General features: G+C 30.3%; 1 protein-coding gene across 5 annotated transcripts in view; it reads right to left on the reverse strand.

The window, feature by feature from the left end:
- Positions 1–3,674: 3,674 nt before the first annotated feature.
- Positions 3,675–17,484, reverse strand: part of LOC127728279 (regulator of G-protein signaling 17-like) — a 61,276-nt gene continuing 47,466 nt past the window's right edge. For 4 of the 5 annotated variants that reach the window (XM_052235615.1, XM_052235587.1, XM_052235596.1 and 1 more), the window contains 4 exons: positions 16,926–17,000; positions 15,552–15,613; positions 12,209–12,375; positions 3,675–11,351 (listed from right to left, as the gene is read on the reverse strand). In XM_052235615.1, coding sequence (XP_052091575.1) covers positions 11,175–11,351; positions 12,209–12,375; positions 15,552–15,613; positions 16,926–17,000 — 481 coding nt within the window. In that variant the 3' untranslated portion in view covers positions 3,675–11,174. The remainder of the gene's footprint in view (positions 11,352–12,208; positions 12,376–15,551; positions 15,614–16,925; positions 17,001–17,484) is intronic. The other variant, XM_052235606.1, reaches the window with a different exon arrangement.

A 17,484-nucleotide genomic window follows, 5' to 3' on the forward strand; every position in this document is an offset into this window, starting at 1 on the left:
TTTTTTGGTATTTTTATACTCCTTTTCGTCGAATGACACTTGACGTTGCTCGGTATTTGTACATCCAGTCCTCGTGTTTTGGCTTTGGGCGGCCAAGGCTTGAAATTCCTTCAAGGCATGAGATTTTATACTGTATACCCCTGTGGATATATTTTACTTAATCTGTCGTTTATCCGGAAACATTATATGTCGTTATGTTTTACTATACTATGGTCTATCAACGACAAAAAACTTATTTTATTGGCGTCTTTGTTAGATTTATTAGTAGGTTTGTTTGAATTTTTAATGCAGTTGTGTCGTATGTCTGTGATGTATGTTTACACAGTGTTGGATGCCTGATCCCAATACCTGTCATGTTAACCAAGTATATCTGTTTGGGTTGCTCACCCAATTTTGCCAATATAACGAAGCTATTAACAACTGTCATACAAGTGAGATATAGGCTAGCTTTAAGATTTAAGACACCATTTACGTCGGAAAATGCCTGTAGCAAATCAGGAATTTCTATTCGTTCCGTTGGATGTAAATTCAGGTAGGAGCTTCGAATGCATTAAATTCAAAAATTGTTATTTTTATTTTTTGTTTTTTTTTTTATAAAAAGTAAAAAGTAAAAAGTAAAATAACAAAAATACCGAACTCCAAGGAAAATACAAAACGGAAAGTCCCTTATCAAATGGCAAATCAAAAGCTCAAATACATCAAACGAATGCTTAGTGGTATCTTATAGTCTCAGCTATATTATTAAAGTGTTTGTATAATTGAAAATAATTGATTGTTTTATAGCATATATATTTATATTTACTGAACAGAAAACGTTGCTTCAATATTCTTATAAAAAAAACTGCCAAATTGCGACCGTAACGATTATGTACTGTCTATTTCAGTCACTGATCTTTCTTATAAATCTGTTGGAGTTATAACATACTGCTAAAGTAAAGTCAATATAATAAAGATATACTGCGTCAAACGTATCAATTGAAATATGTAAGCTCAAAACGTATTGATAACTGGTATATAACTGCTCATGGGTGGGAAAAGAGCATCGCTACTTTTTCATAGACCCTGGTGTGAAGTCGTCAATTTCAAGAAAAGGATATTTTATTATGAAATAAACAGAACTACTAGAACCATTTTAAAAGATGCTAAAATTATTCGGCTACATATGAATACGAAAACAAATCAACCAGTAGAATTATTACCCAGTGGAAAACATAGAGTGTCTCAAAAGAAATATCAATCAAGCTTAAGAAAGCTTATATTTGATTTCAATAATAAACAAAAAAGGTGCAAACTAGCACGTAACACAAATTTTTTTTAAGTACGTCATGAGTTTTGACAGCCCACAAATTATCAACAAAAAGGTTGACCATCAAACACTAGGAATTCGTAAAAACATGCAACCTCAAACATTGAAAAGATTGAAAAAGTTAAAAGTTCACGCTCTTAATGTGAATCATATGCCCATAGTCTTTTCTACTGTCAAGACTTAGTTGACAAGAGTTTCCTCAATTTTTTCACTCTTTACGAAAGGAGTCTATATTTTCAGCTGCGGAATAACTACATTGTCTAACTCATATTGTGATCCGAAAAGTGTTAATGTTTGAGGATTTGTAATCATTTTCCTCAATTTTCATCGATGTCGACGTTGAAATATCAAAACAGGAAGTGTCATTCGAAGACAAACGTAAAAAGATACGAAATTTGCGAAAAGAAATACGGATGTCAAATAAATATCTTTACATCTTTGAATAAAGAATTTAAAGACAAAAGAGTCAACAAATGCTTGTTTCCTCGAGGAAAAATGATGGATTCAAGTTTCTAGATCGATGAGTATTGCCAACTAAAAATTTATCAAAATTGTAATGTGGTTAGTAGTGAATAGAATGTTTTTAGACAAAAATGTTTGGAAAACGCAATAGAACGATCGTTCGTATTTGTGTTCTTGATAGTTTTTCTATCGGGAAACACATACAATTAAAATTAAGATAATAAGTTAGATGAAATTGAAAATGAATAAAAACAATACTGTGCATACAGAGTTTATAAAAAATCTTAGATACATGATTTTTTTTATTAGTTGTTATTGGCTTTGATCTAGCTGTTAGTAACTGTGGGTAAGCTTAGATCTGTACTTGGTGCCTTTTTTGTTGTGGCGATGTATAAATACCCTGCCACGTCCGGTCTGTTTTTGTGTTACTTTTTTTTCTTTGTATCGATCTAATGAGTTCAGCCTATATTACTGTTTTTATAGTTTGTCCATTTTTTGTGCTGTTATCCCACTGTACTGGGTTGTGGGAGGGTTGGGCGACGTGAAACATGTTTAACCCTGCCACGTGGTTGTCGTTTGTTGTTGTATATCATATTTGTTTTTCGTTCATTGTTTTGTACATAAATCAGGCCGTTTGTTTTCTCGTTTGAATTGTTTAACATTTGTCATTATCATTGGCAATCATTCCACATCATCTTTTTTTTAGCTATACGTCAGACGTAGAAAATATTTTGATTGCAGTGGGAAAGTATCGTTGTGGACGTTACGGTCATGCGACGCATTTTAAGCTAGAAGAAACACTGGAAATATATTTGAAACAGAAGAAAGATATCATACCACTGACGATCGCTACTTGCCTAGCTGATGCCATATGCACATATATCAGATATCAGCCAAAAGCAGGTACATAACATAGGAAAAGAAAATGAAATTTAGAGATGTTACATTTTCCCAAGTTCATAACAACCATATCGGTTTAGATATTGTGGTAATAGCATTGCATTTAATCAAATGGAACAAAAATCATGAACAGGGTCAAAGTAATTAGTTGTCAAATGATGATCTTTTAAATTTGTTTCTTTCCAATGCATGATAAAAAGAAATTATCATGATGTTAAGCCCATTGAAAACTTTGAGTATACTCTTATGGTTTAATTGAAGGTCCAAGAGCTTTTGATGTATTGTAGTGATCAAATGACAAAAAAGTCATCTCCAAACAAATTACTGATGATATCCCTTTAAAAGAGATGTGTAGGATACCAAAGGGACATTCAAACTCATATATCGAAAATAAACTGACAAAACACATAAAATACATGATGACCTTAACAAAGACATGCATAAAATCTCATTAAAGATACAAGGCTTATCATTTAATACGTAAGAATGGCTCGTTTTATCTATATAAGGCTCATCGGTTGTACATGAATCAAAACAGTTGGAAGGCCAAATAAGATCAAGAAGTTAAAAACGCATTAAAAACTAAAAATACCAAAGGTGTGTCAAATCTAGCTAAGGCTGTTAATGTATGGGTAGAAAAAAATTTCACAATTTAGTACGCCTGACGCGCGTTTCTTCTACACAAGACTCATCGGTTGAGATAAAAAAAAAAAGGGGGGGGGGGCAAAAATACAATTAACACCTATTTCACTGTCTACTAACCTTACATATATTTCAATGTCTACTAACCTATCTTAATTTCCAAATCGATACTTGGTCTTTATCAAACCCCTTTTGTTTTAATCATGACATTGTTAATTGCTTATTAAGCATAGCAATATTGCCTGTAATTTCGTCCAATACTTGGTATATATCAATACCAATATTTGTTTTTAATTATAAGATTGTAAATAACTTATAAAGGCGAATCCAGTCTTATCCTTGTTTAAAATATCAACATGAAAAATCACAATAGTAAGATTTATTCGTAAATATTTTGTATGAAATAGTCTACACCACAAATAAAAGAATGTGTAAAACATATTTTTAACAGTACGGGGTACCAAACAATTTAATATTACGTTCTTTGCAAAAATAACAAACATGAGCAAGTTTTGCCCAAATAAATTAAATATTTCTTAACACCACAAAGAATGTAGAATGTAAGTAGTACAATGGGTACTTTACCAGTGTACTTTACCCGCCAATCAAATTATGCTCAGCTACACTACAGATGTAACAATACAGATATTGGTCCCTTTTTAACTATACACTCTGACAAGAGACATATATAAGCGGTACTCAGTAGTGAAACAAGTTTAAAATATATTTCATTTAAATATCCACTTTAAAGCATGAACAATACCATTAAATTTACCATTATTTAGTTCGAATAGACAAAATTATCTCTCGGAGTTCGTTATATAGTTCTAGCCCGAGACATATAAAGAAATACAAATATGCTGATGTTTTAGTTTTGAATGGATGAGTATAAAGTCTTATGAAAGTCGTTGAATAAGTATAATTTTTTCCGTATAAAATTCAAACATTTATGAGCTTTGAAATAGTCATTATAATGCTATGCTACTGAGATTGGAGGAATAATGAACTACAAACACATATATTATTGTCTTCACTCAACCATGTATAAAAAAGAAAATTTCAAATTAATAATGTACTAGTACATACCTAATAAACAAAAGGTTTTATTAAAACATGCATTTTGGAGTCAAAATACTTACAAACCACATCACACCTTATAAACAAAAGAAATGCACAGGTCTCAAACACAAATCTACTGGAATTCGTAAATATTATCATTTCAAAACACTTTGTAGAGAATTTATTTTTCTAACCCTCCATTCTGTTACATGAAATACAATGAATATAACGTGCCATCACTACTAATGTAGGTGATCAGAAATTTTAACAAAAGTACAACACACAATGAAATAAACGCTGAGTCTGTTAAATACAATTCTACAGACTAGGCTAGACGTTATACAGCATTCGATGTCTTCATGTCAAGTTCCAAAAAAGTTACAAGATAATTTATTTCCTTTACAAATATTCATTTTATGGAACTTGTTAAAGAGGTCTATCATTTGTAAAACTACAATTTGACAATTTGACACATTTGAACATACTTGTCATTAATGCATTCCAAAATTATCTAAACAAAAGTAATATATCAAATTGAATAATAATCTGACGAATATTTATTATTTTTTCAATTGCAATATTTGAGGTTTTTTTTAAATAAAAACTTTAGGTTCTTTTGTTCCCTAGATACTATATCATAAACGTTTTCAATTTTGGCCCTCTTCCAAATATTAACAACAGTTTATTAAAGCTTACGTGAACGGCTGAATATAATTAACAGAAGTTGTTGTTAATGAATAAAATATACACAATAGCTCCATTATTCGAGCAAAGTTTTAAATATTTGAGCGTTAAGTACTATGTTAATGAAATTGGTCTCCATATTACACTTGATGTCCAATTTAAACGATTAACAATTATATAGTTTATGTATTAATTTCTGCTTGGAAGGTAGATATGTAAAATTATACTCGTACAAATAAAGTTTTGAAATATATATAAATGTATATAAAATAGATATGTAAAATTTACATTTTTCTGAATATTCCTTGAAGACCTTTTAAGAATTCTACAAATGAAATGCACAAGTTCTTCTAACCCGCATCTTCAGCTATGCGCATTGTTGAATAAAGACAGAAGATATCAGGCCAAGGAATTTACGTATTTAACTTTATCTGATGTCAAGGCAAAAGGGAAACAAATTGCTTCAAATTTCTTGAAATGCGGAATCTTTTATATGAGCAAATCGGTCTATATTTAGTTCGTACGATATTCATTCACCTTTGAAATAATAACCTTCAGATATATAGAAATCGTCTTTTAGGTAATATGTGTACAAGAAAAACTGAATTAATTATACAAAATATTCAAGATAGATCATCCAAAGCCAAATGTGTGTCTCCCAATAAGCTTGTGTGACTTAAAAAATAATTGATATGTGCATTTTTCATCCCAAGGGATATTCTCAATTCAGTTTGGTAAAATTCTTTTACGACTCCCCTTCGAAAAGTATGATTGGTCTTTATATTTCATGATAGGGGAGCATTTTAAAATTTAATATAACCAATATTCTTTTCGAAATATGACTTTTATAAAAATTTAAAACAGACAGTAATGTGAAAAATGAAGCTTTATTCATGTGCATTAGACTTAAACTGACGATTTGTAAGCCCTTAATAGTGCAGAAGCCAATAGAAGGTATATTTTAATTAACGTCAGTGCAAGCTTTTAGCAACCAATTCATAATAAGAATTACTATGAAAGGTGACAGCTTAGAGAAACAAAGTTAAATACATTTGAAAAAGAACCTTTTGATGAGTTTGATGCACTGTTAATATTACAAGTAATTAGAACACGTTACTGGACTACTTGATCAACACAAATATTTGTAATAATGTCGAGACAAATTGGAATATTTCATAAAAAATATACTTTGAAAATAATTATGTCCATATTATGATATTGCACTGATGAGCAAAAATAAAAAAAATGATCAATGGGATAGATTTTGTAAATAACAAATCATCATGAAATAGCTCTGCTTCAATCATTTAAGGTATTAAAATTTTCCACACTAACGATGTTTTGCAAAAGTTGAACGACATGACATTTATCTGTATGTGTGTCAAAAATAATGTTCAAAACAAAGCTGTAAAATGCTTTAGTATTAATATTTCTCTAACTATACAATAAAGTTGAACTTATATTGTTCAAAGACCGTATCTCAAGTTTTGGGCATTTGAAGATATCGAGGTCAAGATGATATCGAATGTGATGTCATTTTAATATGTAACCAAGCTAGATAAAAATAAAATTAATAAAGAAATCAGCTGTCAATAGAATCAGTTTAATTAAACTAAAGTATTAATTGCTCCAATAATGACTGATCATTGGAAGACAAACATATTTGTATTATTGCTTTTACGCTTGTTAAGCCATATAAGGATTTGGCTTATTCAAATTTATGAATAAGTGTTCAGAATAAAATACAATAAAACAAGTATATATCTGATACTTGTTAAATATTGTACATGAGAATGTGTGTTTAATTTTTACATTGTTGTTTTAAAACAAACAATCAATTAAGATGAAGATCCATTCGTCATTTCAATAATGAACGGTAAATGGTTAGACAGTTGACAAATGTAATTCTTGTAACATGTGTTTTACCAACATGGTTTCACGAGATTTACTTAGTAAACCCCCCAATTGAAAGTATTGGCATACAGGAAGTAGGTGTCTGACATCTCCAAAAAGTGGTCAAAAGTTATAACTTATCACTGTCAAAACTGAAGTCATTCTGTTCTGTAAGACCTGAGAAATAATTGTTGAACGAATGGACAAGGTGAATGCAATAAAGAACCCATTCCTAGAATGGAGAATAATTTCAGCTCATATCTGTTATACAAAATAACGGACATTTTAAAACTATTCCTTCTGAAATGTCTGAAACAGCAGGGATTAAACATAGCTGCTGAATACACAGACCTGCTCAATTACTTCATAGGAAGAGACATAAATATATCTAAACACCACTTATTGTATAAATGCGTGATAATTGTTTCACTATATAAACCAACGCATATTCTTATTCATATATAAAATTTTGGTTAAGACCAAAATTTACATTCAAGTCTTAATTCCGATTTAAAAGTATGGTACATAGTTAATATTCTTCATTTTGTTCTTAAACAAAAAGCATCTGTTATCTTTCAAATGTGGTTAAAATGAACCAAGAAATATGCATTCTTTTTCATACCTAGACGTCAGATGAATAGATGAAATATAATTAACTAACCTCATTGAAAAAATGTAATCTCTCGAAAAAAGTGGCACTTATAGAAAACACTAAATTTATCTGTATAAATAGCCACCTTGAATTTACTGAAATGAGGACAAATCACATAATTTTCTAGTTATGTCCATTTCACTAAATCATTTTAATGAAAAACTGTTATGAATTAATAAATATATCGCTGAGACTTATCAAAACATAGAGATACCCGTTTGTTGGTAAGATAGCGTTGATTGCAGGAAACACAAACCGTCAGCTAAATATGACACGACAAATGACTTTTTATTTATGAACCAATGATATTTTGGGATATTTTATTCATTGTGATGTTCCCCCGTTTTAAATTGTTATTATATTAACTGTCATCTGGGAAGACAGTTTTTTTCCTTTCTAATTTTCGATAGTTCAAACAGTGCGTCGGACGGGAACAACAGAAATTTGAAGGTAAAGTTGATTTTGTACACAACATTATCAATATGTAAACGTTGAGTTCTGCAACTATAACTTACACGCATAAGTTGAAGTCGCTTCTTCTTGCACTGACAATATCATCATGCTATTTTTCAAATTTATATTAACAACAAATAAAACATTCCTAATATTTGTTAATGATAGAAAAGTGACAATTAGTTCAATCTTGAACTAAAAATTTATTACACATATAATGAAAACAAAGGGTAAATTACCATCAAGATGAGTGAAGCTTACACTGAATAAGTTCAGTCAGGTTACTGATATGGTAAAATATTATATGGCATTTTTTTTATTATGATATGATTATTTTTTTGACTGTTACAATTCAATTTTTACGGGTTGTAATTTGTTGAAATTCCTTTGAACAATAAAATTTAAATGAAGTAATATGTCTTTACCAAATAAATAAGTATATATGTCAATTTACGTACTTTTAAATGAAGTCTTTGATCATTCACACTATTTTCCAATCTTTGGCCAAAATGACTATATGTTGACATTCCACAAATCGTTTGCCAATATCAAAAGCAGTGTATTAATTGAGGGTATATTTTTCTTTCATGTTGTATTTTCTGAGACTGACTTTATACAGCTAATCTTAAATATGACTAATATACTCGATTTGTATCCTTTTCATTTTTAAAACAAAAATATAAAAAGATTCGTCAAAAGAATTGAAAGTCTGTCAGCCGAATAATGTGCAATTCAGTTCATTTCTATTATTAAAAATATGTGATATTAACTGTGCTTAAATACGTCTCTTAAGTAGACAATGCTTTTGTAACGTTGATGTCCAGAAAGTAATGATTAATACGAGGTTTGAAACACCAATTGTTGTTGCAGCATCGTGTGAATTAACATCGTAGGTGAAATGAACTAAACTTGCATGTGCATGAATTGTTCTGATAAAATTTCAATATTTCACTAGGATACCTGGATAGTATTTCTAGTCTACACGATCATAACAGTATATAATGTCATATCTTCATATTGCTGTCTCGTCAGTAGTTTTGAATTTTACTACACATTACACATGTTGTGAATATGTAACATTGAAGGATTTAAGTTAGCCTAAGAATATGATATTTGTGTTTATTATGTTGGGTTTGACAAAAACAATTACACATGAATAAAGTGAGATGTGGGGTAAACATTGTTCGTTAACTCCAATAATTCAAATAAAATAATTTAACGTTATAGGTTTTTTTTATCTATTCACAATCACTACAAGTATAATTAAAGAACATTGATACTAGTATATCAGAGTGCTTTGCGTCATATCAAATTTTCAAAAAGACCTCACACAAAGACAACTATTTGGTAGGTTTAATGGTAATAAAATCGTTCTATCACTTGCACATACAACACTGGCTACCAAGGTGATGTATCCTACAAAAATAGTTCAAAATCATCTTAAGATTCGAATATTACACATTCTAACAAAATCAAACATTCACAAATTCAAACAAATAAAAATAATACATCAACATACAAGAGAAAACTTATAAGCAATGTCCATTTAATATATTGTTGAAAGTACAGTAACATACATATAAATTAATAGTAAACCTCAAATAGTTGTTATAGAGTTGTATCTATCCTATTGGAATGTGAATATTCAATTACCGTATAAAAAACTTTATGATAGTTTTACCTACTATGCATTTCTAAAAATACTTTAGGTTAGTTGAGAGCTTTCAAAGATGATTGAAACATTGCAGATAATCAAAAACTATATTAATTTGAAATTGCACATGACTTTATTATTTTCATTCCTTTAGTTTTGCCTGCAAACTAATACGTTCCCAGTCTTCGCCTAAAACTACATGTTTTACTTAAAATGTCAATAAATAAAAAATGAATATTAGCTATTCACGGAACAAAACAGAGAGAAGTGTATTTAAAATAGTGGAAGAAAAAAAAGTGTATTTTGTATATATATATATTACATTTGAATATTGTAACTGTTGAAACATTTGAAAATTAATACAGTTATACCTCACTTGAAACATTAACATTTTTGTCTTTGCAACTTTAACATTTCAAGTGACCTACAGCAAACACACTTATTATTGCATACATTAAAGAAATATGCACTTTAAACAAAACGAGATTTTACTTATAATGCTGCAATTTTACCTTAATAACAGAATATAACAATAATTGATTATATATATAAAACATTATAAAACGTGAGTTGTTGACATGAATTTGTACAGGATAATCAGTTTCACCTTTTCCTGATTTTACTCCATACTTCTACATGCAACTTTAAATTGAACAGCTCTATTCAAGCATTGTAAGTTGTAATTTTTAACAATAGTTATTGTTTTCTTTAGATCAATATAAATTGTTCAATTCATAAAGATCAGTTAATAAAATTTAAGTTTTTGACTTTGATTAAGATTTCCTTTGATGACAATAAATGTGATATGGATAGTGTACATACTAATAGGTCAGAAAAGCACCATAAAAAGAAATCAATTATGAAAGACTATGTTTTCTGGACAACTTATGCTAAAAACATTGAATAGAAACATGTTTTTTATAAATGGTGTAACTGTTTTGGGGTAACTACAGTTTCATTTTAATAAAAAGGTATACAGTAAAATAAAATATTGCACAAGTCCGGAGAAAGAAAACACATTGCACAACAATTGAACATTTATCATTAATTGGTTGAGACTATAAACATAACAAGTATTTTGTACAGAGATTGAAATCGAAAGTTGTGGGTCATATGAGTATTATTAAAGCCAAGTTCGTGGTACTTAAGACGGCTTTTCAGACACATATAAACTAAACGTCGCACACATGGCTCAGTAACAACGAACATATCACAAAATTTCCAACAAAATTATTTTGTAAAAATCTTTGTTGGCAATCCAAGTTGTTCGATGACGGAATATTTTTTTTAAATCAACAAAATCATTCCGCACTTTGATTGGATGAGCAAAGGATTCATCAATCTAGATGGCACCATTCCAATAATTCACATCTTTCATTAGATATCCAACAACACAGCACTAATTTATCATGTGACACAACTTTGATTTGACCTGTAGTGAATTTAAAATTTATTAAATTTTCTAAGGTTCAAGATAATTGTGACTCTTCTAGTAGTTTTTTATACATTTGAGAATTAAGAAATCGTGGATAAGAATCTCGATGCATTAGTGTGTATATTTGTAGCTGTGCTTCATCGAATGTATGCGGTGTTGGATCAACCATATTCCTATTTATAACTTCTCGTACACGGGAATCTAAGCTAACCTGCAACATATGAATTAAAATAAAACTAAGTAAAGTTAAAAACAAAACAAAACAAAATTTGTCCACAAAACAGCAGTCAGCACTTCTGTGTTGACATGAATTATCATTGATGTGGCCATAATTATATATTAACTTAGCTATATTTGATAAAACCTTTCGGAATTTGGGTCGTCAATGCTCTCCAACTTCGTACTTCATTTGGCTTTTTATCTTTTTTTGATTTGACCGTCACAGATGAGTCTTTTGTAGACGAAATGCGCATTTGTCGTACAAAATTGCAATTCTAGTATCTATGATGAGTTTATTGATTAATAGCGGATCTCTGCTCCTTTCTGTTAAGTTTTTCACAACTTTTATGGACTTGGGACGATTTGGAGCTTGTTATTTTGCAAAGACGCAGGTCTATTTAATTGACCAGCTTAATTTTATATTAATGGGAAACTTCCACAGGTGAAATCAGGATATTAAGACTTGAAGTTTTTTTTTTAAATTGAGATGCTGCAAGACGTGTCTGTATTTAAAACTTTTAGTCGGTATATTTGTGGTTAAGGTACAAGAGATGTGAGCTATTGTTTTCTTTCGTCCAAAATATAGTGTTTGTTTGATGCTTAAATTTGAATCATTCTGTATTTTACTTTACGAAAGGTGAATCATCGGTAACTTGTTACAGTTTTCAAATTTTGATCTAGCAAAAACAACTCCTGTCTTTAAAACAATGAACAAACAAACGCCCAGATGCACATTAAATAGTTAGAGAAAATAACTAAGTTAACCAAGCTGACCATTTAAATTGAAACTTGGTCCGGTTTGCAATACAATTATCGATCTTGAAAGCTTAATATTTTCCTAAATATTACCTCTTTAGGTGAAAGTATAGATATATAATCTTCATATATTAATCTAGCCTTTTCTTCTACAATCTCTGGGTTTTCTTCCTTCTTGAGATCCTCACACGCTAACCAGAATAATATATTTTCTTCACTATATTCTGACTTTAAAAATTCTCTAAATGTCCTTCGTCCACCTGCATGAGAAACATGTATTTGATATTAAAAACAAACTTATGTCAAATGTTCGTGAGCACTGAGGCGGTATTGATTGCACTCAATTTATGTTGATAACTTAAAATTAAGCAAATTAAGCATCCTATTGAACCAACAAATTATTAAGACAATATTTGAAATTGAATTATTTCCCTTTGACAATTTTGAAAGCAGATAGATCAAGACCTGATTTACTACTTTCTGCAAGTTACGTTAATCATAATACAATGGTATTTGTTGACAAATATTTTAATAAACACGTTGGATACCTAATCATATATTTGTTTTTATAAACTGCTTGCCATGTGCATAGGTAAGATCAAAACAATATCCACCGCACTGCAATTTTGTGTATGTGCCACAAAACACAGGTAGAGAAGATGTTGAAATATAGCTATCAACCCAGTGCAATAGCGATTCGACTTTTTTCTGCCTACTTCTTACCACAGAAGTCAATCAGAATTACTGTGGCGTTTGGACCAGATGTTGATTTTTTTTATTTTACACAACTAATCTAGGCGATTTTGAGCGTTTCATAAGGAGTGCGAGATGGCAATTGTTGAAGATTCTTTTTTAACCACTAGATATCAATTTTAGTTACACTTTGGTTTTTGTCATTGGCTTTTACCCAAAATCCCTTTTTTCGTTTATAGATATTTCCTTTGTTCGTACAGCATATAAATATCACGATGCCACATTTTTAGGGATTATAATATTTGATAAACAAGAGGCTTCTAAATACCAAAGGAACATTCAAACTCATATCTCAAAAAATAAACGGACAACGCCATGGCAAAAAAAAAAGAAAAAGACCAAAAGACAAACAACAGTACACAAAATATAACATAGAAAACTAACGACTGAGCCAGACGAACCCCACCAAAAATCAGGGGTGATCTTATGCGCTCCGGAAGGGTACGAAGATCCTGCTCCACATGGGGTACCCGTCGTGTTGCTCATTTATGTAAAAACCCGATGACAAGTCTAATTTGGTAGATCACATTCGGGGAATAAGAGGACGGGATTGTGGCCCTACGATTGGAACATAGCCGTCGTCATCTGTGAAACAGATGTTCCATAACGGTCAACCAACTCGTGATGGCGTCCGTAAAATTTTCGAAGGGATGATTTCAACTTCAACACTTGGAACTCTTGGTTTAATAGCTTCCTTGTGAGTAGCAACCCTCTATCAAGGAAATCATGATATGAAACGCAAGCCCTGGAATATCGTATCAACTGGGAGATATATACTCTATATGCAGCTATCTGGTGTAATCGGGTGGAGTTACCATACCAGGGGTCGGTTTCACAAAATTGCTTACGACTAAGATTGAACGTAAGTCATGAAAAATTCAGTATACTTACGATCAATCTTAGTCGTAAGTTTTTTTGTGAAACCGACTCCAGATACCTACTATAAATTCAATATTTAAATCAACATGCATTAATGCCAATCCTGAACAACTGATGCAAGATTAATAAATGTGGTTCATGTAAATGTTATAGTACAATAGTTGAACAAAAAGTTAAAAGTTTTCATTATTGTAATTTCGATATTTTTTTTGTTTTCCCTATTATCCTGTAACTAAAGAACAAAAAGTTAAAAGTTTTCATTATTGTAATTTCGATAATTTTTTTGTTTTCCCTGTTATCCTGTAACTAAAGAACAAAAAGTTAAAAGTTTTCATTATTGTAATTTCGATATTTTTTTTGTTTTCCCTATTATCCTGTAACTAAAGGCTTTAAGAAACTTGAATCGCTCACCAGGAAAATTTAAACCTTAATTGCCAAATAGTAGATAATTTCTGACAAATTTAGCTTCGATAGCTTTCTTTTTATCAATCTTTTCAATTGTCAAGCCATTTTACCTTTTACTTTCTGAAGAAAATATTATTTAATTAAATTTGCCTCTGTTGCCCTGCTTATATCCCAATGAGACCAAATGAGGATCGTTTTTAGAGGACATTCCATTAATCATGAATGTCTGGTTAAAATCATACATCCTGTTGCAGAGAAAAAGCCATTACCCATTTGGATACGGATACAATTTCAACTATGTTCCATCTAAACACAAGGTTCGAGAAAATTTTTTTTTTTATATTGGCCAATCATAAGAAAGCTTTGTTGCCTTTATTTTAATCAATCCTTTACCAAATCAAATCATTTCACTTTTTTTCAGAAAAGAAGATTTTTTTTTTAATTTGGCAAATTAGAGAATCAATTCGTGCCAGTAGCAGTAAAGTTTTTCATCTGAGAACACGATCCTTATACCAATCCTGCAGAGTTTGCTTAGAATTTGATATGTGAAAATTATTCAAACGATGGACGGAAATGGACACTAAGTGATGGCAATTACTCACTTTACCTAAACTAAAAAGACACTTCATATCTGTACCAAAGGAATATTTCTAAAGAGGCTGGGTTCATGATTTAGATTTTCTTATCACATATACACAAATCTGTTATTTTTCTTGGTACCCGAGTATTGTTCATATAATACATCAAATAATAAAATGCGAAAGTTGACGTATTTTAACACTGATATCTAAAATAGTTAAAACTATTTGTTCTAAGTGTAAATGTGCAAAGTGCATATCAAATTATAATATACTACAGTTTAAAACAACATACAGTCTAATTACTTATACAAAAAAAAAATCCATTTAATTTCTGGTTCCTCTTGTTTCGTTTGTATTGATGATCCGACTTATTTTAAATGTTTGTTCATTGTATCCAAACTATTTTTTATACTTTATAAGGCACTATAAGCTTAAAAAACACATTAACGTGTTTCTCACTCTCAGGCACAGTAAACCTTAGAAGGATTTAGCTATTATTTTTAGGTTCCTTTTGGTCTGATAACTGTTTTAATTTTTCGGTTCTTATACATCCATGTCTTCCAAATACTTAAATAATTTTGAACGTTCCTGATGAAGGTAAATATAGAAAATCGCTTTGGACGCATAAAATTTGTGTTAAAAAAAAAGAGTTATTTCATTTTTTTCTAGATATATAATAAGAATGCAACCAAAGTAGAACGACTTGGTGATATGAAATAATAACCATTTTCAAATAAAAACATCTTGAATGAATGCATGAATGAAATAATTTAGTAACTACAAAATGTGAGATCCTAGGTGCAGATATTTGAAAATACCTTTACTTTGCATTAATTTATCGAAAGATTCTCCCCAACTTTCTATTTCTTCGTGTGTAGGCCTGAAATATAAAGTAGTCATTAATATTATCAAAACATAATATAGCGTAGTACTAAGATTTTCTTTGACCAAAACAAATCCTTCAAACAGAAAAAAAATATTCACTCTGGATAAATATGTAATTTCCGTATTTCTCTCAACAACAACCTTAGTATAAAATGTGTGTGTAACTTTTTTCGGGTCAAATGTTACCTAGAACAAACCGTTTCTGTGATAGTTTGTGTTTAATTCACTTATATCTTGATGAAATATAATTGAACCTTTTGGGTTGTAATATTTTTCCAATGTTGATAGTTGAATGTCTGTTAAAAAAAAGAATTCCCTTTTGCAGCCCTTTAATGGTGTAACTTTCCAATAAAACATAAATGATATGATAGAAAATGGTGTGTAGTGCAATGGGGAACGGTGCATCGTGCGATTGGGGAATGTGTTTTATGCGATTGGGAAATGGTATATCGTGCAATATGGAACTATGTATGGGGTTTTACATCCTCGTAATTGGTTCGTTTTCTTTACCTATAAATATTTGTAATCGCACATAATTTTGAATTATACAATATTGTGTATGGTTTAATCGGGAAAGGGAATATTGAAACGGGACATTTTGTATGGTGTAATTGGGAAATAGTGCATGACATAATTAGGAATGGTGTAAAAAACGTAGATAGATACCAAGGGGACATTTAAAACTCATCAGTCAAAGACAAACTGACAACGTCATGACATAAAACGAAAAGACGAACAAGTTCACAAAACACTACATAAGTGCAAGTGAAAAGTTACACGGTTCGAGGACTGTAAAACGTTATCTGATATCTATCCAGCAGGATGGTGAATTACTGCTATTTTTTTTAACACTTCTGTAATAGGGAACAAACAAAGACTATGTCCTTTACCTAGGTAAACATATTTACATGTTTATAACGCTTAAAATTATCATTCGAAACACTCCGTCCCTTACTGTAAGATGATGTAAAGTGTGTAGACTGTCGAGTTCGTTTTCCTGAATGTCAAAGGGAGACTTTTTGCGATGAATGGAAATCAGAAGCAAATATGATTGTATCTGCTGATATGCTTCCTAAAATATCTTTCTTTTCAACAAATTAGCAAAGCCAAGTTCCACTTTTACTGTATATATTTGAAGCAATTTTCATCTTGTACTTCTGCTTGTAGTTCCTGTTATCCACTTTGTGTATTTTTTTTCGAGATTATTTCAAGTGTGTACACCACTGCGATATTTCAAGAATTGAAAAATCTAGTATGACATCCACAAAGCAAACTCATTATAACCGAATAAGATATGATTAACTTACGGGTCATCTCTCTCTGGTAAAGGTATTCTACTGTTTGGTCCACCTTGTGTACCATTACCAGACTTCACTGCCAAACTGTACAAATAAAAACATCGGTATAGTACCATTCATTTGACTAGCACATTAAGCTAACAATTTATTAATATATTAACAAAAAATAAAAGGTAAATGCATGTCTCTGTACTTTTCTAACATAGAAGCTGTAGAGTTTATATTACTATGTTTAAATAAAACTAACATAAGAAAACAACGATCTAAACTACTGCTTTCAAAATGAAGAATATATATAAATATAAATACCCATAAAGCTATACACTCGAGAATTATAGTATACTAAACTATAGAATTATATCAGTATTAAACAGGACCAACAAAACAATACTTTTCTTATAAGATAATTACATCAATAAATCGAACATTCCATTTGTCAGTTTTATCATTTTTATAATTTTTTATACTATTATATTTATTCTGAGGTGGCTTAGGTTTTTGTTTTTTTTCCACTTTCATGTTATATTTTAGTTATTCGTTTTTTGGTCGTCGCCATTTTTCCATACCA

The sequence above is a fragment of the Mytilus californianus genome, unplaced genomic scaffold (assembly GCF_021869535.1).
Source record: "Mytilus californianus isolate M0D057914Y unplaced genomic scaffold, xbMytCali1.0.p SCAF_1, whole genome shotgun sequence".
Lineage (NCBI taxonomy): Eukaryota > Metazoa > Mollusca > Bivalvia > Mytilida > Mytilidae > Mytilus > Mytilus californianus.